The 24,310-nt window shown below is 37.3% G+C and overlaps 1 protein-coding gene across 5 annotated transcripts in view; it reads right to left on the reverse strand.

The window, feature by feature from the left end:
* ATRNL1 (attractin like 1) overlaps nt 1-24,310 on the reverse strand; it is an 839,881-nt gene that overhangs the window by 754,773 nt on the left and 60,798 nt on the right. For all 5 annotated transcript variants that reach the window (XM_078077077.1, XM_078077076.1, XM_078077079.1 and 2 more), the window contains exons 2-3: nt 4,481-4,564; nt 2,961-3,074 (exon numbers count right to left, since the gene is read on the reverse strand). In XM_078077077.1, coding sequence (XP_077933203.1) covers nt 2,961-3,074; nt 4,481-4,564 — 198 coding nt within the window. The remainder of the gene's footprint in view (nt 1-2,960; nt 3,075-4,480; nt 4,565-24,310) is intronic.

A 24,310-nucleotide genomic window follows, 5' to 3' on the forward strand; every position in this document is an offset into this window, starting at 1 on the left:
ACTTTGAACTACTCACTGAATCTCTTTGTGCCTCAATTCTCCATTTATGAATGGAGAATTTATAAACTCCATGGCAATAATATAATCCCTAACTAAAGGGTTACTGTGAAGATTAAATGAGTTAATGTATATAAAGAACTCTTGCATACTGCCTGGCACATAATAAGCTTCAGCAGATGTACTAATTACTGTTTATTGGGTAATCTGGCTCCTACCAATCCCTTCACATTTCCTATGATCAAATTACCTGTAAGTACTTATATTAGCCCAAAACATAATGTTCTTTAATGTGTCTATGCCTTTGTACATATGTTTTTCTCTATCAAGAATGTCCCATCTGGCCCCCATACTTTGCCTATTATGCTTCTGCCCATGATGAAATTCACCATGAAGAATTAGTTACTTCTAAAATCATATAGCACTCCTTTCATAACCTAATTAGAATACTGTGCTGGGTAAAAAAAAATCTGTGTACATGCTGCCACAGTGCCTAACTGCTGTGTACTGATGTAGCCTCCAAATCCTTGGAATTTCCCAAGTGACAGGAGTGTCTCCGTTATTCATGGGGAACTCTGACTGTTTATGCTAATGAGGTGACTCAGGATGGGAGCTGGCCACACCAGAAAGACCAACATGCAATTAAAGGGTTGAGGCTTTGAGCCACAAGAAATCAATCCAACTTCCAGAGAGAGGAGGAGGACTAGAGACAGTTCAACCTTGTGGCCAATGATTCAATCAATCATGCCTATATAATGGAACCCCAACAAAAACTCTGGACACTTGTAGCTCAGGTAAGCTTCCTGGATGATGATACACACTGGTGTGCTGGGAACATAACACATCCCAAGGACAAAGAAGTTCTTTGTGATCCTCCCAGACCTCATTCTATATGTCTCTTCATTTGGCAGGTCCTGATTTTTATCCTTTATCATAAAACTATAATCATAAGTACAGTGTTTGCCTGAGTTCTGAGTCATTCTAGTGAATTATTGAACCTGAAGGGGAGATGGCACCCCTAAATCTGCAGCCAGCGGTCAGAAGGGTGGGTGGGGCCTGAGGACCTCTGAACGTGCGGCTGGTGTCTGAACTAAGAGCAGTGCTACGGAGGGCTGTGCACTCAACCCATGAAGTTTGGCCCAACTCTAGGTAGCTGGTGTGTGAATTCATTGCAATGCCTGCATCTTATTCCTTACTATATCCTCCAGGCTTATGATGGTCTCTGGAACTGAGGAAGTTATCACATGTTTGTTGAATAATGTATATTTATAAAACTGGAATCACTCAAACACTTAGATTCTGAATTCGTAGTATTATATATAGGCTTTTAAGTCAGGAGACTATCACTTCCTAATCCTGGCTCCACCATCCATTAGAAGTAAAACAATTTCTCTGAGTCTCAATTTTCTCAGCTATAAAATGGGGATAACAGCACTTCTTCGACAAGATCCTTGTGAGAATTAGATGACATTTAAACTGCCTAGTACACTAATTAGCATCAAATTGATACTCAATAAACATCTTTCCATCTCCTTCAAGATAGCTAATAGGAACACTTGCTTATGAAGTCAGTGGTTCCATCTTCACAGTCATATACTAAATCCCATCCTACTAATTATCTTACAAAAGTTTCCTTTAGTATATCAAGAAAGCATTGGTAAGAGTGTTAATGGATCACTGTTAATGCAGTCATTACAACTATGAGGAAAACAAATGGAAAGACACACATCTAAATGATGGTCAATAGTGTCATAAAAATACAATAATGATAGCTGAGTAAAATCTAAATTGCTAAAAATTAATGTATGAACCCAGAATCTTAGTTAATTATCACAATGAATTATCTTACAATATAATTATTCATAAGACTCTCTTCCATTTTCTATCCATTGTCCTTGGATAAAGGGCCATTTGTAGCAATCCTTTAAATAATTTTCAAACAACTCAAAAATCAAATTCTAGAATTATATAGAGCAACAGCAATATTATAGACTGTGTCTAAGATCCTGAAGAGTCACTGTGAAATATTCATTCAGAAATACAAGTCCTTACATGCCTATCCAAAAAAATAATAGTTTACATTCCTGGTAAACAGAATATTTGCAACACAAATAGTAAAAAGAAAAAAGAAAATTTTTAAAATTTAAAGGTAACAGTAAGCTTTTATCTTTATTCAAATTTTTAACAATGACAGAACATGTAAGCAGTATTATGGAAATAAGAAATATAAGGAAAATTTAATCAGTAACTCTGGTCAACAATCATCTTAGTTAAATTGTACATAAAATCAACATTACATGATCCTAATATTTCCTATGTCTGATATATTTTCTCCTATTCATAAAACATTTTATAATAATTTGCATTACATACATAAAAAAGATTTTTAAATTGATAGTGAAAATGCTGTAATTTTAAAAATAAGTCTACTAACAGTAAATATTTTGAAACAACCAAAACTCCCAAATTTTGAGAACTGAAAGAAACACATTTGTTATTAAACCATTACATAAAGTATAACGTAACCTTTTTTTACAGAATTGGAAATTTTATCATTTCACCAAAATAAAAAGACAACTATAAAAGACATACACATATGTCTATTATTTCTTTGTCACCTAGAACTCACATTAATCTATCCAATAGGTAGCTCTGAAAACATATTCAAATCACTTTAAAAGAATAAACTATATGCGGAAAGAAAGGATACTTATCAAGAAATCTACCTTTCTGAAAGAATACTTACTTATCTTTACTAAATCAAAATTTACACTATTATATATACACTAAAGTTGACAGTCACAGTATGCAACATTGTATTATAACCATCTAAGAAATTAAGCAATCAATATCTCTGGCTAAATTTATTTTAAAGCACAGAGCAGTATATATTTAAAAATAATAAATCACAGTTACTCTTCTACAACTGACTGTAAGTTCACCAATTAAATGCAATTACTCACCTAAGAACCGCTATTAAAGGTGCATATATTGAATCTCCATCATAAACATACATATGATCCCAGCTACATTCTGTTGCAAAATGATTGAATCTTAATCTTAACACTGCATTTGGACTGAAAAAAATATTAAAATATGTTTAAATTAATATGTAACATTCAAAGCACAGTCTGAAAAATTTTAGGAACACTATATTAAAAACCTATTTATAGAAAATTTTCTATACATTCTTAAGTTACCAGTGTAAAAGACTGATAAAGAGTCTTCTCTAAATTGTAAAAATGAGGGACGCCTCACTGGCTCAATCAGAAGAGCATGCGACTCTTGATCTCAGGGTTGTGAGTTCGAGCCCGATGTGGGTATAGAGATTACTTAAATAAATAAAACTTTAAAAATAAATAAATGAATTGTAAAAACGACATACAACTTCAAAATCTATTAACAGACTGTATATAGAAATCACCATTTTCTAAAAATTTAGTCAGCAGTAAATGTTCTATGTTTTGATTAAGGTGGACATTACACAGATTGTATACATTATTAAAGCCATGTGGAACTGTACACTTAATATGCATTTTATTGTATGCATATTATACTTGAATAAAGTTGATTTTTAAAATTCAAACTCAAAAAGTAACAACTCTTATTTCTACTAAACGTTTATTAACTAAAGGCCCTAATATGGTCTTGAAATTTTAATCAAAAGGTTTCAATAGTATATATTATTAATAAATAAACAAAATGAAAAAAAGGGGGGGCGCCTGGCTGGCTCAGTCAGTGGAGCATGGAGCTCAGGGTCATGAGTTCAAGCCCCACACTGGGCACAGAGATTACTTAAAAAACAATAAACACACACAAAAAAACAAATTGAGACCATAAGTGTACAGAGAATTAATAACTTTTAAGTTCTAAAAAACTTTCTAAATAACCCCCACAAAAAAAAACATTTTCCAAATACACTCTTTAAAAATCATAAAATGGTTTAAAAATAACTTATATCAATTCATTTATGATCTATTCACAATATGTTTAAATAGATCAATTCAATCTCAAGCCCTAATTACTGAAAAATACTCCTAAAAGGATAATTAACTCTCTCCTACAAAATGTTCTTTTTATAACACCCTTAAAACTAAAATGCTGAAGAGTATGAACCAATGGCATAATTCAGCATGGAATATTTTTAAACTTTCTATGGCATCTTCAAATTCCATAACAAGATGTTTAAAGCAAGCCAAAAATGCCTACTTGATTTACTGCCACACTAACATAACGCAAAAATAAAATATATGTAACAAACTATTATCTCAAGTTAAGGGGGTACTATAATTTACATTAAATGTGATATCTAAAAGTTGTAAATCTCATTTTAAAATATCATGAATAATGACTGAATAAACTATAAGCAACTGAATAAGCTATATACCTCTAAAATTACACTTTAATACTTTAACACTGGTATGATCATCTTCTTTATCATTTCAGAATAAAATAATTAATTTAATCCAAATTATATACTTACTAGCCTTCAATTAGCCATGTGCATTTAGTTTTATATTTATAGTTAATTGGACCATCTGTTAAATATCCAGAAGGTTCTGTTAACCTAGAAAACAAAATCATGAAAACAATTACCTTAAAGTAACTTTAAAACATACAGTAGCATGAGAAAATTAAAAAGACATTTAACCAAAGGGATGGAATGTTGCATTTTCCAATAGGGAGAATTTATTTACAAATTAGGAAAGTTTTCAAATTGCCATATATCTCTCTACATCTCAAAAGAATTTATTTTGGATTTCTCTAAACCTTGACATATTTTAACTGTTCCACTTTGCACAGTGAAAAATCACACAGAAAGACTGAACATTGTACTGATGGGTTTAATGTTTAATGCAAAAATAGATGAAGTTAAATTGCCTCTGTACAAAACTAAGATGGAGGCAAAAGGAAGGTCAAGTGCACTTTAAAAGATGCAGATCAATGAAATAGAGAAATAGTGTGTGTACATACCACTTTCAAAGTTACAGTGTTAGCTATACTTGCTTTTGGTCTTGGTCTTAGCTTTTTTTAGTTCTCATGTTATTTATTCTCAAGTAATAAATTATCTATTCACTTATTTTAGTTTGAGTTAACACATAATGTTAAATTGGTTTCAGGTGTACAACTCAGTGATTTACCAAGTATGTACATTATGCTATGTTCACTACACGTATAGCCCCCATCGGTCCCATTACATCACTGTGTTTGTTTTTCACAAACCAGGACTGCTGAGGTAGCTGTCAACAGACTTCACTGAGTTCGGCTACCTGTTTTATTATCATTTTCTCTTATCTACTTTATACCTAGTCCAAGAACTCAATCAATTTTAAAAATAGGATAAATCAAAGGTTTTATAATTATCTTCCATTTAAAACATAAAAAAAGACAATTAGAAAATTTCAGTTTTTAGAATTTAAAAATATTTAACAAAATCTCAAATCTACTTCATTTTGTTCTCCTTAGCTCCAGCTCAATTGTTTTTTGCCACAAAAAAACATATTTTAGGTAATTAAGATATATTCCCATTTAGCCTTTATATATAATATATATAAGTGTGTGTATATATATATATATATATATGTCCACACATGCAAACACATACACACACGCAAGGGCTTATCAGTCTTTATGTATTCACATATACACAAACACATATATTATACATAATATACACATACATACATAGATCGCAGGGTCATTATTTGTTCTAGATAAATTAAATTTTCCTTATAGTATAGACTAGTCTTAAGTACTCTAGGAAAAAAGCATTTCATTTATCTAAATCATGGGTGACAGAACTGTCAGTCAATAAGAATGTTACTTATAAGTCTTTTCATAAACCCTGCAGATTATTTTAGGCAATAGAGAGGCTAATTCATGCTTGGGAAAGTTTTTTAAGAACAGACAAATTCCAATACTCTCAAATTAATGTAATAATGAATTGAGCATTTTCTATGCGTTAGGATCTACTGTAAGCACATGTGTTACCTCACTTAAAAATCTCAAAAACCAGGGCACCTGGGTGGTGCAGTCGGTTAGGTGTCTGCCTTTGGCTCAGGTCATGATCCCAGAGTGCTGGGATCAAGCCCCGCATAGGGCTCCCTGCTCAGTGAAGAGTCTGCTTCTCCCTCTGCCGTTCTCGCTGATCATGCTCACTCTCTCCCTCTCTCAAATAAATAAATAAAATCTTTTTTTAAAAATCTCAAAAACCTTACAAGGTAGTAAAGTAATTACTAATCCGTATTACAGATGAGAAAACTGAGGCACAATTTAAAGAACAAGTTAAATAACATGTCCTGATTTTTCCCTTCCAACAATAATAGATAAGGTAATTTAGACAAATCCTGCACTGAAAACAACTTTAAAAAGCTAAGGAAAATTTTTAAAATCTTAAAAGCATCTTACAAGTAACAGAATGGTAAGATCTACCAACCCAAGACGCAGAAGTTGCAAATTCTTTAAGAGGCAGGCATTCAGAGCTGCTTTTGCTCTGGAGAGACTTGCCTATTAAGAAGACAATATCAAAAAACTGAGTGCTTTTGGCAGCCTGATAGAGGGAGGGAGACAAAAGTTGAAGTCAATGGCCCATGAAAGGTAGGGGCTCAAACAATATGGCCCTCTGAATTCAGACACAGTGACCTGTTACTAGGGTAAGGGGGTACCAGAATTAAACCACCCCTGTGTGGACTGCAGCCTAGCTATGAGTCAACTGGATGGCAGAAAACCTCAAGACTTACAATTGGCTTAAGGTGATACTAGAACTGCCAGTATCCAAAGCTCCTAACGGAAGATACAAAAATACTCTCTAAAGAAAGATAACATTATTCTAGGCCTCAAATTATTTCTACCAATAATTTTTCAAGTAAAGTGTCTAACATGATTAAAGATACTAAGACATATGAAGATGCAAGACAACAAAATAAGAACCAAAAGACAACAGGAAAAAACCTGAAGATACTTCAATTACATAAATTGTCAGATGTGTCCTATAAAATAAATTACTAAGCTCAAAAACACAAAAGACAAGATTTAAAATTTTGGCAGTTAATTGAAAACTGTAAAAAGTAAGAGAGATATTTGAAAAAAATAACAGACATACTAATACTGAAAACTACCATAATCAAAATTAAGAATTTGAGGCACAGGTTTACAGCACATTTAAACACAGCTAAAACAGGATAAGAGATCCAGAAGATAGACCCATAAAAATTTTCCAACCAAAGCAGGATGACTGAGAACTCAACCCACTGGGTTTGGGTCACTCCACCAGGTGAAACTCCCAACAACCTGAGATTCTAGCTGAGAGCAGGGGAAATAAAAATAGGGGGTGGAAGAACAAAACCTTAGATATCAATTATCATCTTGTAACACATTTACAGAAACAAAGATCATAACAGTTTTGCATAGTTTCTATTTGCTTGTTATGTTTATATCTTCTCTCCTCATTTTTACTTTACATACAAGTTGTTGTAAGTTAACTTTACAATTTAGACTTTAGATAATGACATATTCAGTATGACTATGACTGAATATGAAGAGTAATTAATACAACCAATCATAGATATAATGACTCTTCAAACTGTGTACTTCCTCATTTTGGACAAAGGGTGGGAACTTCAGTAGGAAGATGTATATCTTCTTAGAAAGAAATACAGTGTTGCTTGGTTGCTGGGGAATTCACATGTTTAGAAAGAAAAAAAGCTGAATAATCAAAAGGTAGACTGTGCCAATTATCCATTGCCTGTCACTTCAAAATCCAGTTTGCCTACTCTGTGAAAATGGATCTGGGCCCTTTAAATATTTTTTCTTTGTCAGATGGCATGATGTTAAAGCGGTCATGCTTTGTCAAGAGAGTGCACTAGAGAGACTACAGGAGAGGAGTTTTGCTTCCTGGTTCCAGTGTACTTAACAATCTCCTGCAGCTTGGCTTCTCCAGGACTAGCTCCTATAGAATGTGACGGCCAGCAACCCGGCCACCACCAGCTTCTCTCAGCACCTCCCCTCAGGCAATTTTGCAGCATAGTGCCTTCAGTGAGACCCCGCCCCATGAACAGCATTCCCCATCTTTCAATAAGATAACCGTGGCAAGTGCCAAAGGGCAGATATCAAGCAATTTCTACCAGTGCAGCATCACAGCAATGGTACCTTTCAGTGAGCCACAGCCATGCCCTCCCAACAAGGTCTGGATTTCAGGCCAGGAGGTGGCGGCTTATATGTAAGTGTTCTATCTCAACCGTAAGGGTAGTAATGGCTGCTCCTCATACCCACTATTTCTACATTGTTTGGAGAGCCCTTTACTTCTTACTAGCCAATTTCTCATTCTTCCAATCCCTGTTACAGTCAAAAGTTCTTTACATTAAAATTTTCCTGCTAAAACTACTGTGATTCTCTTTTCTGACTGGACCCAAGCCGATCAATAATAATCAAGGATATGCAAAATGAAATCACAATAACATACCACCACTATGCACACAAAAAAATGACGAAAATTAAAAAGAATAATATCAAATACTGGCAAAGATGTGGAAAAGAGAGTTGTCATAGGAATAAATCAGTACAACTTCATAAAGTAATTTGGCATTATGTTGCACAGTTGAAAATAGACATATCTTTTGAAGTAGCCAAAGGTGTTTGTACTACCTACCCCTATATCCTCTCAGACCGCCTTACTATTTCCATACACTCAGCCTGACTTCTCCAGGCAAGCACCTGCATCATTGCTGGAGGACTCCCCTCTGGCTGTTGAACCCCACTTCCTCTGCATGTGATGAGCTGAAAGTGCTTATAAATCAACATCGTCCCAGAGGGAGCCCCTAGCCAATGAATGATTTGGTAAGAGTGTAAATACCCCAAGCTTCCTTACCTCTTTGTTGGAATAATACTGCAGTGCATTTTCCACCCAGTACTTCCTTGTGGGATTAAGCTCTGGTCGCCCCCTGTGGTAGCGGACTTGATAACATATTTCTTGCTGGCTACTTCTGCGTACTTCTCTGTCAGCGTCCCTGCATCTCCCAAGTATACTACATGTGCTCAATTCTCAGTGTGAAAGCAGATACTTCTGCTTCAGGGTGGTGGAGGGGAGGGTGACCAAACACTTACCAGGAGGAAGCATATCTTCGGGACAGGATTCTAGAGTTGGATCACTCACCAGGCAGATGGTAGACACAGTGATAATAACTCCTGACATGCTACAGCATCACAATGACTAAGACTTGCACTTGTGAGCTGCGATGGCATTCCAGTAGAAGGTTATGCATGGACAACAGTCAATGCAAGAGCTCTAATATTTGAGAAGTACAGTAGCAAGGGTAATTATAAGGACTGTAGAATGAGTTCATTGCAATAAAAAGTCATGATATACACCAAGGAAGAAAACTGCAGCAGAGCGCCTCTATGAGATACCTGCTCATGAGCAGCTTTTCCCAACATCCTGTAAGACCCAGTTCACCAACCACCAATTTTAGATACAGTGTAAAAGCCAAGGGACTCTATAACATTTAAACAGAATTTCTACTCCTGAATCCAGAGGGAGGATCAAGCTGAAAAACGGCCCAGGATCAGATTGTGGAAAGGAGCAGAATTATAGAAAAAGTTTAATTCACAGTTGTGACAAAACTTCAGTGCTAAAGATAGTGCCCCTAAAAGGAAGTAAAACCCTAATACCTAGGAGGGCGCCATCTGGGTAGATGCACTTGAGAACCTTGCTAAGCCAGTATTTAGAGAGAAATTTTAGCTCTTGATGTGTATATTAGAAAACTGAAAATCAATTATCCAAGGTTATAGCTCAAGAAGCTAGAAAAAGAATAGTGAGACAAATCAAAAGAAAGTATATGGAAGGGAATAATAAAGAACAGAAATCTCTTGGGAAGCCTCGGTGGCTCAGTCAGTTGAGCATCCCACTCTTGGTTTCAGCTCAGGTCATGATCTCAGGGTTGCGAGATTGAGGTCTGCATTGGGTTCCGTGCTCAGCAAGGAGTCTCCCTGGGATTCTCTCCCTTTCCCTCTGCTCCTCCCCACACTGGTGCATGTGCTCTCTCTCTCTCAAATAAATAAATCTTAAAAAAAAAAAGAACAGAAAACTCTTAAATAGAAAAGTCATACAGTAAAGGAAATCAACAAATTAAAAGCTGGCTTAATGAAGACTAACAAAATTAAGATTTCTCTAGCAAAACTTATCAATAAAAAAATATTAATTGCCATTATCAAAAAGGAAAAGAGAAACCTCACTACTGATGCTACAGAAAGAGTAAGACATTAAGAACAACTTCCTATCAATAAAATTGATATTTTAGATGAAAGGAATACTTCTTTAAATAGTACAACTTGATGAAACCAACAGAAGAAGAAATGAAAAACACAAATATCCTTCACATGAAAATCCTAAACAAAATATAATCAAATTTAATCTAGCACTTTATAAAAGGAATATATGTAACAGTATTGGTGACTGAGGTATGTATAAAGACTTGGAGGCTCATGAAATAGCATTCCTATGTTGGGGGACTACAACTCATTCAGTGAATCAATGAGGAATATCTAATGATGAGACTATAGGGAAATCCAGATGACAGTGGTTACAAGAATTGGAGAAAATAGATTTAATGGTTACTCGGATTGGTTCAAGAAAGGAACCATAAATTTAACTGCATTAACCCTTTGAGCAACTAAAATCTACCTAAAATTTTTACATTTAATTCATGAAATCATTTGCTGATATAGTATGAAAATCATCCCATGCCTAGCATGAAACCCCTTCAGAGCAAAAAAGCAGTCATACAGAAGGCATTCCTTAAAAACTTTGAAAGGCAAATACGAACAACCCTGCTGTATGAGGCAAAAGGTTATAGTGGAAGCAAACAACAGATATACCAAGAGCCTGAGAGGAAATCTGGGGAGAGATTCTTTGAAGAATTAGGGTACTGAAAAACCATCCAGTATGTGAGCCCATACAGGGGAATTGGGGAAGCCACATGCACCCTCAGGGAAGACTACGTTCACAGAAAAGACCTGAGGAGACTCTACATTTTCACCTCTGGCTAACTTTTAGACTGAAAGCAAAAAGGAAATGAAGGCTAAGGCAGAGTCATAAACAACCTAGCTATGCACTGAAGGAGTGTTCCAAAAGAATCAATCTGCAAAGACTAGGAGAGTTATTTATTTTTTCCTTGCCTCCAGGCATTCAAGGAAATCTATGTCAAAACACTAGCTGACCACAAGCTAAAAGAACAGAGACTTTTAGAGACCATCTGCAACAAAGAATGCAGATATTACAAAAGTAGCTTAGAAAAATCATGAACTATAACCCACATATGCAAAAGAAAAACAAACTCTGAAGAGAGAGAAGACTCTAATTTCTAGACTTACCACATTACAATAATCAACAAAAAATTACCAAACATGCAAAGAAACAAAGTATGGCCCATTTGCAGAGGTTAGCAGAAACTGTCCCCATGGAAACAGACACTGAACGTGCCACTTCTAATGTTGTTTCTACAGTGTATTCTAAGTTTCAGACAACTAATGTATTTGTTATTGTGGCACTCCTGTTCTTGAATTGAGAGCCATATTGACATGTTAATCTAGATCAGAGCTCCACAAACTACTGGCCCATTGCCTGTTTGTGTAAATGAAGATTTACTGGAATTCCACTACACCCATTTGTTTACACATGTCTAAGATTGCTAACACATTACAAGAGCACAGTTGAACAGTGGCAACAGAAACCATCTGGCCTGCAAAGTCTGAAATATCTATTATCTGGCCTTTTACAGAAAAAGTTTGCCAATCCCTGTCCAGATGCCTGTCACATGCCCATATGCCTTCAAATGTCTTATTTGGCTAAAACTGCCCAATCTAGAGTCCCTGATCACATAAACATGCTGGGCTGTTTAAAATACAGGAACAGCAACTACTAAGTGCGAGAAAACCAGCACAAACATTAAGTAAAACTAAAATTAAATCAATTGAAGTAGAGTTCTCTATCCTGTCTATGAATACAAAATTTGATTAAAACATCACAAAAATAAGAAAAAATCAGTAGTTTAAAAAAAAAGAAAAAGAAAAAAATCAGTAGTTTTAATGCTACAAAGTCTCTGAGACAATAAATCCTGTTTATCAAAAAATATGGTTTTAGTGCTGACAATAACCACTCAAGGAATAGTTGAATCCACTTGGGGATCTTTATGCAGTCACCCTTGCAAGCCATCCTCATATGCAAGTCTTTTTTAAAAGAGTGTTTTTATTTATTTTTTTTTAAGATTTTATTTATTTATTTGACAGAGATAGAGCACAAGTAGGCAGAGCGATAGGCAGAGGGAGAGGGAGAAGCAAGCTCTCCACCGAGCAGGGAGCCCGATGTGGGACTCGATCCCAGGACACCGGGATCATGACCTGAGCCGAAGGCAGCCACTTAACCAACCAGGTGCCCCTAAAAGAGTGTTTTTAATTAAAATATTATTTAACAGTTCATACATCTAAACAAAATAAAGAGTACCTCTAGATTATATTCATTGGTATTAACTTTTCTTTCTCCTTTCTGCACAGTGATACATTATTGTATTACACTGTTGAGCTTGCATATCTTCTTGTTTCCTTCACAGTGCACTGTGCATCCTCCACTTCTAAGTGTGCATTCTCCATCCATCTGACTCCTAATAAAAATTTAGGTGACCTCACCTGCTAGAGCAGTAGTCTTTAAACCTTAATTACATGCTCCCTTGTCAGTAAAAGTTTTTATTACATAATTCAAATATGTGTATATTTACATGTAAATAAACATGTACTATTTAAAATATTGTGCACTAGGAGCACCTGGGTGGCTCAGTCAGTTAAGTGTCTGGCTCTTGATTTCAGCTCAGTTCTTGATCTCAGTGTCGTGAGTTCAAGCACATTAGGCTCCACGCTGGGTGGGCATAGAGCCTACTTAAAAAATTTAAATTAAATTAAATATTGTGCACTATAAAGTATAAATTTTTAAAATCAAAATTAAAAATAACACTACTAGAAGTCCTAATATTTTCTTCCCACACTCCAGTAAGTCATCTTGGGTACCATCCCACTTTAGAGAACACTGATTTGTACAAATCATATCTTAGCCAAATAGGTATTACCCCATTAAGTACACTAACCACGCTGACTATGGTAGTTGACTGGCACCAGCACACACTAACAAAAATTCCTCTACAGACTGGCCTCAGTGGTAACAAATAGTATGTTTAGTCAGCTCTCACATCTAGTAGAAGAGGACTGAGCTATTTATACCACACCCTTTGCATGATTTGGGGTGAAATATAATTCACTACTGGTAGAATGCCACTGGAAGACTATTACCATTTCTCCTCCAGCAAATAAAACCTTTTTCTATGATCCTTTAAAATACTGTATTTCCACTGCAAATCTTTCCGAATCTCAACCAGGCTTCAAATAATTGCCAAGACCAAACAGTGCCTTCAGGATGGATGTTACTAAGACCAGTATCAAAACAGGTTTGAGCATTTTAACCTTTTAGCTGCTGTGTGTCAATACTTATCTATGGATAAGTTATATTGGAAGTGATAGCAGGGTACTCAGAAGTCATTCACTCAAATATTTGAACATCAGATTCTTGGCCACGTATTATAATTAGGCATTCACTTCAAGATTTCTGGCCATGTTAAATATGCCTAATGTCAAGTTGACTTCATACTGAGCAAGGAAGCTACAGACATAGGAGGAAGAAATTAAGTTACCAGGCAAGATACTTCATTTTAAAAAGATCTGATTCAGTTGTACTCATTCATTTTTTACTGATTGTAAGACAGAATATATTATTCACTCCTAATATTTCCATGGGGAGGGATTTTAATTAGAGTGACACTCTTGGCCTCTCTGCCCATATCTCACTCCTTCTTTCTTCCTCAGTAGAGAAGGGGTGGCTTCTGATTGGTAAGGTAAGGAGAAAACTCTGAGGTACTGAAGGCTGGGCCAACTCTAGGCTGAGAGAATGCATTATGCCTACTTTCTTCCATGCCATATAAGGGCCCTGCCCAGAAATATGGACCAGCAGTTGCTTACCTCTGCCTGCACGTAAATTTAATTTTGAAGTGAAATATTAGATAGCCCATTATGGCCACACATGAAAGTCATGTTCTCCAGGGGCGCCTGGGTGGCTCAGTCAGTTAAGCATCCAACTCTTGGTTTTGGCTCAGGTCACGATCTCAGGGTTGTGAGATCAGGCCCTGTGTCAGGCTTCACACTCAGTGCAGAGTCTGCTTAAGACTTTCTCTCCCTCTGCCCCTCCCCCGCCACGTGCACACGTGCTCTCTCTCAAATAAATCAATCTTTAAATTAAAAAAAAAAAATCATGTTCTCCATATTAGCACCAATAAACCTGATATTTTAACAGCTAGCTATCTGACTCCTAGGCCTATTTCTCAACTAATTCTGAACTCTAAAATTCTAACAATTACAATCCCAAATCTGAGGATTCTAGCCCATTAAGCATTTTTCCTCAGCACTGCCTTAAGTCACTGAGATGACTATACAACCCAAGCAACTCAAGCATTTTTTTAGTCATACAGTCTCTTCCACACAGTATCATTCTTCTCAAATTCATCTACTATCTAACGATAAGGACAACCTGTTTCCCTTCTGGCTAAACTAACTTCACATCTACTAATCATTTTTAAACCTTAAGCTGTCTGTATTTTTCCTATTCACTTTTTGGTGGAATATGGCTCAGCTGTCTTAAAGGTAAAATAGTTACCTTTGGCTCAAGTAGTATTTCAGAATGAAATGAACAGTATGAATATTATCCTGTGGGTCAAATAGGGCCAAATGGATCAGACAGCTAAAATTTAAGAGCATCTTATTTTCTTTTTTTTTTTTTTTTTTTTTTTTTTTTTTTTAAAGATTTTATTTATTTATTTGAGAGAGAATGAGAGACAGCATGAGAGGGAGGAGGGTCAGAGGGAGAAGCAGACTCCCTGCCGAGCAGGGAGCCCGATGCGGGACTCGATCCTGGGACTCCAGGATCATGACCTGAGCCGAAGGCAGTTGCTTAACCAACTGAGCCACCCAGGTGCCCTTAAGAGCATCTTATTTTCAAGGACCCAAATATTAATTACTAAACTTATGCCAACCATTCAGAGTATTAATTACCATCATTCATGGTAGACCAAAGAGAGGAAAGAGAGGGAAGTTCACAAAGCATGATAAAAAACTAAACTCACAAATCATCCTGCATTATTACTGTTGTTAAAAATAACAAAACTCAATTCACCACCATGCTTAAGGAAGTAATTTAATTTAATTTTCTGGTTAACTAAACAAAATGATTAACTGAAACTCAAGAAGAATACTTTTCAATGATTTGTTGCTAAATATGTTCCTGAATTTGTTTCTTTTTATTGCTATGTTAAAAAATTGCCACAAACCTAGAAGCTTCTAACAACATACATTTATTATTTCACAGTTCAATAGGTCAGAAGTCCCTGTGGACTCAGATGAGTATTAGCTAAGCTAGACTCTTCTCTGGAATCTTTGAAAAGAATCCACTTCTAAACTCATTCAGCTTGTTGACAGAATTCAGTTCCTTGAGGTTATAACACTGAGATTCCCATTTCCTTGACCGCTATTGGTCAAGGGATGCTCTCAGCTCCAGAGGACACTCTCCAGTCCTTTCCACGTGGTTCCCTTCATCTTCAAACCAGCAATGGTATGTCAAATTCTCTTTGTGCCTCAAATCTTCGACTTCCCCTTTTACTAGCAACCTGAGAAAATTGCTTTTAAAGGGCTCATGTGACTTGATTAAGCCTATTCAAATAACCTCCCTTTAGCCGTATAACATAACATAACTAGGACAGTAACTCCAGGGGGCAAAGGTCAAGAGGGTCATCTTAAAATTACGCTTACGGAGGAGAAGCAAGATGGCAGAGGAGTAGGAGACCTAAATTAGGTCTGGTCACAGGAATTCAGCTAGATAGGGATCAAACCATTCTGAACACCTACGAACTCAACAGGAAATGGAAGAAAAGAATAGCAGCAACTCTCTGAACAGAAAAGCGACCCCTTTCTGGAAGGTAGGACGTGCGGAGAAATGAATCCAAGGCGATATTCAGGAAGATAGACGGTGGGGGAGGGGGCCTCCATCTGCCGCTTCTGGCAAGTGATAGAGCCGCGGAGCACAAAATCGGAACTTTTAGAAGTCTGCTCCACTGAGGGACGTCGATCCAGTGGCTAAGCAGGGGTGGAACCCTCGCGGGACAGTGTGGTCTCAGGACCGTCCTGGTCACAGAAAGACCGGGGGTGCCTGAGTGCGGCAGAGCTCCCAGGTATCAAAGCAGGGAAGCCGGCTGCAGAGACAGAGCCGAGGCGTGGGCTCTCAGCTCAGGGTTGCCCTAAACCGTGAACCACGGCACAGTCGGGCCACTGCTCTTCCAGCAGGGACCCAACAAGCGGCAGATCCGGGGAGACTCACCTTCCTCCCCCGGGGAGGAGCAGCGCAGGTGCGCACTGCAGGGATCTGCTGGGTTTGGAGACTCCACACAGGGTCGTGTGCCTGAGATAGAAACGCTGGGTCACAGGCCGGGTGAGCCCGGAGTGCGGCCGGAGACCAGGGAGACGGGAGTGATTGACTGCTTTTCTCTGGGGAGTGGGGCCCCGAGTTCTCGGCTCCTCTGGGGTGGAGATTGGGAGGCCACTATTTCACTCTTATCCTACAGAGCTGTATGGAAAGCTTGCAAGGAACAAAAGCTACGGAGAGCAAACCCGAGCAGATTACTCAGCCCGAACCCAGCAAGGGTGGGCCAATTCCACTTCCGGCAAAGACATTTAAGAACCACGGCAACAGGTCCCTACCCCAGAAGATCAGCAAGAACAGCCAGCCAAGACCAAGTTTACCGATCAATGAGAACGGCAGAACTCCAGCGCTAGGGGAATACTGCACATAGAATTCATGGCTTTTTTCCCATGATTCATTAGTCTTTCAAAGTCAATTTTTTTTAAATTTTTTTTTTAATTTTTCTTTGTCCCTTTTTCAACCTACATCTTATCAATCCCTTTTTTAAAAAATCATTTTTATTTTTTTATTTTTAGAGTTATATTCTATCCCTTCATAGTAGTTAACCTTATTTTTCATATTTATATATAAGTTGTTCTATCCTTAAAATTTTGGGATACAGTTTTTTCTAACAGACCAAAATATACCCTAAATCTCTAGTGTATGACTTTGTTCTAGTCTCCTGCCTGATCACATTCTCTCCCTTTTTTTTTTAAAACCTCTTCTTTCTTTTTTCAACCTACTTATCAATTCCTTTTATAAAACCTTTTATAATTTTCATCTTTACAGTCATATTCCATCCCTTCATCGTATTAACCCTTATTTTTGTATATATGTAAGTTTTTCTTTCTTTAAAACTTTGGGAGGCACTTTCTTCTAACAGACCAAAATATGCCCAAAATCTAGTGTGTGGCACTGATCTATGCACCAGCCTGATCATATTTGATCATATTCTGTTTTTTTGTTTCTTTGTTTTTATCTTTTCTTTTTCTTTTTTTCTTTTTTCTTTCTTTCCCTTTCTTTTCCCCCCGTTTCAGGTCTCTTCCGATTTGTTTAGTGTATATTTTTCTGGGGACATTATTACTCTGTTAGTATTTTGTTCTCTCATTCATCTATTCTCCTCTGGACAAAATGACAAGACAGAAAAAATCACCTCAAAAAAAAGAACAAGAGGCAGTACCGACTGCCAGGGACCAAATCAATATGGACATTAGTAAGATGTCGGAACTAGAGTTCAGAATGACGATTTTAAAGATACTAGCTGGGCTTGAAAAAAGCTTGGAAGATATTAGAGAAATCTTTTCTGGAGAATAAAAGAACTAAAATCTAATCAAGTCGAAATCAAAAAGGCTATTAATGAGGTGCAATCAAAAATGGAGGCTCTAACTACTAGGATAAATGAGGCAGAAGAGAGATTTAGTGATACAGAAGACCAAATGATGGAAAATAAAGAAGCTAAGAAAAAGATAAACAACTACTGGATCACGAGGGCAGAATTTGAAAGATAAGTGATACCATAAAACAAAACAATATTAGAATAATTGGGATCCCAAAAGAAGAAGAAAGAGAGAGAGGGGCAGAAGGTATATTGGAGCAAATTATACCAGAGAACTTCCCTAATTTGGGGAAGGAAACAGGCATCAAAATCCAGGAGGCACAGAGAACCCCTCTCAAAATCAATAAAAATAGGTCAACAACCCGATATCTAATAGTAAAACTTACGAGTCTCAGAGACAAAGAGAAAATCCTGAAAGCAGCTCAGGAGAAGAGATATGTAACCTACAATGGTAGAAACATTAGACTGGCAACAGACCTATCCACAGAGACCTGGCAGGCCAGAAAGGACTGGCATGATATATTCAGAGAACTAAATGAGAAAAATATGCAGCCAAGAATACTATATCCAGCTAGGCTGTCATTGAAAATAGAAGGAGAGATAAAAAGCTTCCAGGACAAACAAAAACTAAAGGAATTTGCAAACACGAAACCAGCCCTACAAGAAATACTGAAGGGGTCCTCTAAGCAAAGAGAGAGCCTAAAAGTAACATAGACCAGAAAGGAACACAGACAATATACAGTAACAGTCACCTTACAGGCAATACAATGGTGCTAAATTCATATCTTTCAATAGTTACCCTGAATGTAAATGGGCTAAATGCCCCAATCAAAAGACACAGGGTATCAGACTGGATAAAAAAACAAGTCAATTTGATATGCTGTCTGCAAGAGACTCATTTTAGATGCAAAGACACCTCCAGATTTAAAGTGAGAGGGTGGAAAACCATTTACCATGCTAATGGACATTAAAAGAAAACTGGGGTGGGAATCCTTATATCAGACAAATTAGATTTTAAACCCAAGACTATAATTAGAGATGAGGAAGGACACTATATCATACTTAAAGGGTCTATCCAACAAGAAGATCTAACAATTGTAAAAATCTATGCCCCTAACATGGGAGCAGCCAATTAATAACAAAAGCAAAGAAACACATCAACAGCAATACAATAATAGTGGGGGACTTAAACACCCCCCTCACTAAAATGGACAGATCATCTAAGCAAAAGATCAACAAGGAAATAAAGACTTTAAATGACACACTGGACCAAATGGACTTCACAGATATATTCAGAACATTATATCCCAAAGCAACAGAATACATATTCTTCTCTAGTGCCCATGGAACATTCTCCAGAACAGATCACATCCTGGGTCACAAATCACGTCTCAACCGGTACCAAAAGATTGGGATCACTCCCTGCATATTTTCAGACCACAATGCTTTGAAACTAGAACTCAATCAAAAGAGGAAAGTCGGAAAGAACTCAAATACACGGAGGCTAAAGAGCATCCTTCTAAAGAATGAATGGGTCAACCAGGAAATTAAAGAAGAATTAAAAAAACTCGTGGAAACAAAATGAAAATGAAAACACAACTGTTCAAAATCTCTGGGATGCAGCAAAGGCAGTCCTAAGAGGAAAGTATATAGCAATACAAACCTTTCTCAAGAAACAAGAAAGGTCTAGGGGTGCCTGGGTGGCTCAGCCATTTAGCGTCTGCCTTCGGCTCAGGTCATGATCCCAGGGTCCTGGGATCGAGCCCCACATCAGGCTCCTTGCTCAGCAGGGAAGCCTGCTTCTCCCTCTCCCACTCCCCCTGCTTGTGTTCCCTCTCTCACTGTCTCTCTCTGTCAAAAAATAAACATAAAAATCTTTTAAAAAAATAAAAAAGAAACAAGAAAGATCTCAAATACACAACCTAACCCTACACATAAAGCAGCTGGAGAAAGAATAGCAAATAAAGCCTAAACCCAGCAGGAGAAGAGAAATAATAAAGATCAGAGCAGAAATCAATGAAATAGAAACCAAAAGAACAGTAGAACAGATCAACGAAACTAGGAGCTGGTTCTTTGAAAGACTTAACAACATTGATAAATCCCTGGCCAGACTTAGCAAAAAGAAAAGAGAAATGACCCAAATAAATAAAATAAAAATAGGTCAACAACCCGACATCTAATAGTAAAACTTACGAGTCTCAGAGACAAAGAGAAAATCCTGAAAGAGGATGAAAGAGGAGAAATCACAACCAACACCAAAGAAATAAAAACAGTTATAAGAACATATTATGAGCAACTATATACCAGCAAATTAGATAATCTGGAAGAAATGGATGCATTCCTAGAGATGTATCAACTACCAAAACTGAACCAGGAAGAAATAGAAAACCTGAACAGACCTATAATCACTAAGGAAATTGAAGCAGTAATCAAAAATCTCCCAACAAACAAAAGCCCAGGGCCAGATGGCTTCCCAGGGGAATTCTACCAAACATTTAAAGAAGAATTAAGGGGCTCCTAGGTGGCTCAGATGGTTAAACGTCTGCCTTCGGCTCAGGTCATGATCCCAGGGTCCTGGGATCGAGTGCCGCATCGGGCTCCCTGCTCCTTGGGAGCCTGCTTCTCCCTCTGCTTCTCTCTCTCTCTGTCTCTCATGAATAAATAAATAAACTCTTAAAAAAAAATAAAAAATAAAAAATAAAGAAGAATTAATATCTATTCTTCTGAAATTGTTCCAAAAAATAGAAATGGAAGGAAAACTTCCAAACTCGTTTTATGAGGCCAGCATTACCTTGATCCCAAAACCAGACAAAGACCCCATCAAAAAGGAGAATTACAGACCAATATCCTTGATGAACATGGATGCAAAAATTCTCACCAAAATACTAGCCAATAGGATCCAACAGTACATTAAAAGGATTATTCACCACGACCAAGTAATATTTATCCCTGGGCTGCAAGATCGGTTCAACATCCGAAATAAATCAATGTGATAAAATACATTAATAAAAGAACAAGAACCATATGATCCTCTCAAGAGATGCAGAAAAAGCATTTGACAAAGTACAGCATCCTTTCTTGATCAAAACTCTTCAGAGTATAGGGATAGAGGGTACATACCTCAATATCATAAAAGCCATCTATGAAAAACGCACAGCAAATATCATTCTCAATGGGGAAAAACTGAGAGCTTTCCCCCTGAGGTCAGGAACGTGGCAGGGATGTCCACTATCACCACTGCTATTCAACATAGTATTAGAAGTCCTAGCCACAGCAATCAGACAACAAAAAGAAACCAAAGGCATCTAAATCGGCAAAGAAGAAGTCAAACTCTCACTCTTTGCAGGTGATATGATACTTTATGTGGAAAACCCAAAAGACTCCACCCCAAAACTGCTAGAACTCATACAGGAATTCAATAAAGTGGCAAGATATAAAATCAATGCACAGAAATCAGTGGCATTCCTATACACCAACAACAAGACAGAAGAAAGAGAAATTAAGGAGTCAATCCCATTTACAATTGCACCCAAAACCATAAGATACCTAGGAATAAATCTAACCAAAGAGGCAAAGAATCTGTACTCAGAAAACTATAAAATACTCATGAAAGAAACTGAGGAAGATACAAAGAAATGGAAAAACATTCCATGCTCATGGATTGGGAGAACAAATATTGTGAAGATGTCAATGCTACCTAGAGCAATCTACACATTCAATGCAATCCCTATCAAAATACCACTTTTTTCAAAGAAATGGAGCAAATAATCCTAAAAATTGTATGGAACCAGAAAAGACCCCAAATAGCTAGAGGAATGTTGAAAAAGAAAAGCAAAACTGGTGGCATCACAATTCCAGAACTCAAGCTCTATTACATAGCTGTAATCATCACAAAACAGTATGGTACTGGCACAAAGGCAGACACATAGATCAGTGGAACAGACGAGAGAGCCCTGAAATGGACCCTCAACTCTATGGTCAACTCATCTTTGACAAAGCAGGAAAGAATGTCCAATGGAAAAAAGACAGTCTCTTCAACAAATGGTGTTGGGAATATTGGACAGCCACATGCAGAAAAATGAAACTGGACCATTTCCTTACACCACACACAAAAATAGACTCAAAATGGTTGAAAGACCTAAATGTGACACAGGAGTCCATCAAAATCCTAAAGGAGAACTCAGGCAGCAACCTCTTCGACCTCAGCTGCAGCAACTTCTTTCTAGAAACATCGCCAAAGGCAAGGGAAGCAAGGGCAAAAATGAACTATTGGCACTTCATCAAGATAAAAAGCTTTTGCACAGCAAAAGAAACAGTCAACAAAACCAAAAGACAACCAACAGAATGGGAGAAGATATTTGCAAATGACATATCAGATAAAGGGCTAGTATCCAAAAATCTATAAAGAACTTACTAAACTCAACACCCAAAGAACAAATGATCCAATCAACAAATGGGCAGAAGACAGGAACAGACATTTTTCCAAAGAGGACATCCAAATGGCCAAGAGGCACATGAAAAAGTGCTCAACATCGCTCGGCATCAGGGAAATCCAAATCAAAACCTCAATGAGATACCACCTCACACCAGTCAGAATGGCTAAAATTAACAAGTCAGGAAACGACAGATGTTGGCGGGGATGCGGAGAAAGGGGAACCCTCCTACACTGTTGGTGGGAATGCAAGCTGGTGCAGTCACTCTGGAAAACAGTATGGAGGTTCTTCAAAAAGTTGAAAATAGAGCTACCATACCATCCAGCAATTGCACTACTGGGTATTTACCCCAAAGATACAAATGTAGTGATCCGAAGGGGTACATGCACCCCGATGTTTGTGGCAGCAATGCCCACAATAGCCAAACTATGGAAAGAGCCAAGATGTCCATCGACAGATGAATGGATAAAGAAGATGTGGTATATATATACAATGGAATATTATGCAGACATCAAAAGGAATGAAATCTTGCCATTTGCAACAACGTGGATGGAACTGGAGGGTGTTATGCTGAGCGAAATAAGCCAATCAGAGAAAGACATGTATCATATGACCTCACTAACATGAGGAATTCTTAATCTCAGGAAACAAACTGAGGGTTGCTGGAGTGGTGGGGGGTGGGAGGGATGGGGTGGCTGGGTGATAGACATTGGGGAGGGTATGTGTTATGGTGAGCGCTGTGAATTGTGTAAGACTGTTGAATCACAGACCTGTACCTCTGAAACAAATAATACATTATATGTTAAAAAAAAAGAAAAAAAGAAAAAGATAGCAGGAAGGGAAGAATGAAGGGGGGGAAATCGGAGGGGGAGACGAACCATGAGAGACTATGGACTCTGAGAAACAAACTGAGGGTTCTAGAGGGGAGGGGGGTGGGGGGATGGGTTAGCCTGGTGATGGATATTAAAGAGGGCACATATTGCATGGAGCACTGGATGTTATACACAAACAATGAATCATGGAACACTGCATCAAGAACTAATGATGTAGGGGCACCTGGGTGGCTCAGTCATTAAACGTCTGCCTTCGGCTCAGGTCATGGTCCTAGGGTCCTGGGATCGAGCCCCACATCAGGCTCCCTGCTCGGCCAGGAGCCTGCTTCTCCCTCTCCCGCTCCCCCTGCTTGTGTTCCCTCCCTCGCTGTCTTTCTCTCTGTCAAATAAATAAATAAAAATTAAAAAAAAAAAAGAACTAATGATGTAATGTATGGTTATTAATATAACAAAAAAAATGCAAAAAAAAATTATGCTTACCACACTTCCTATATTACTAAGTTTCTGGAAACACAATGAGCTAATGTGCTTTCATAACTCAGGATGGTTAAAAACCTCAGAAACATCATTATGAAAGTTAATTTTTATATATCTATAGTGTAAGATTAGTTTGATTTTATACTACCTATATAAAATACCCTGGAAATTATTGAAGTCACAGATAAAAATTTATTTATATAGTTTGACTTTCTCCCTAAGTAGACTACAGAAAAAATATATACACAGACTCATTCACTGATTCAAAAATATTTATTGAATATGGCAATATTCCTGGCATGGGAGATAGAACAGTGAACTTTAAAAGGTCTCCAGAGAGAAAATTAGTGGCAATCTCATGCTGGGGAGTAGGGAAGAGAATAGAAAGTGACTGCTGGTGGGTACAAAGTTTATTTTATGGAATAACAATGTTTTAAAATTATGGTTATAATTTCACAACTGTAAGTATATTTTTAAAACCATTAAATCGTGTACTTTAAGCTGGTGAAATTTATGGTATGTAAATTATATCTCAATAAAGCTGTTAGTATAAAAAGTGGAAAAAAACACAGTAAAAAAACTGTCTTTGCCCTCCTGGACCTTGCATTTCAGGACAGTGCTGTCCAGGAGTTCCTCCAATGATAGAAAAGTTCTATATATTCACTGTTCAATATGGGAGCCACTTAGCATATGT

The sequence above is a fragment of the Halichoerus grypus genome, chromosome 7 (assembly GCF_964656455.1).
Source record: "Halichoerus grypus chromosome 7, mHalGry1.hap1.1, whole genome shotgun sequence".
Lineage (NCBI taxonomy): Eukaryota > Metazoa > Chordata > Mammalia > Carnivora > Phocidae > Halichoerus > Halichoerus grypus.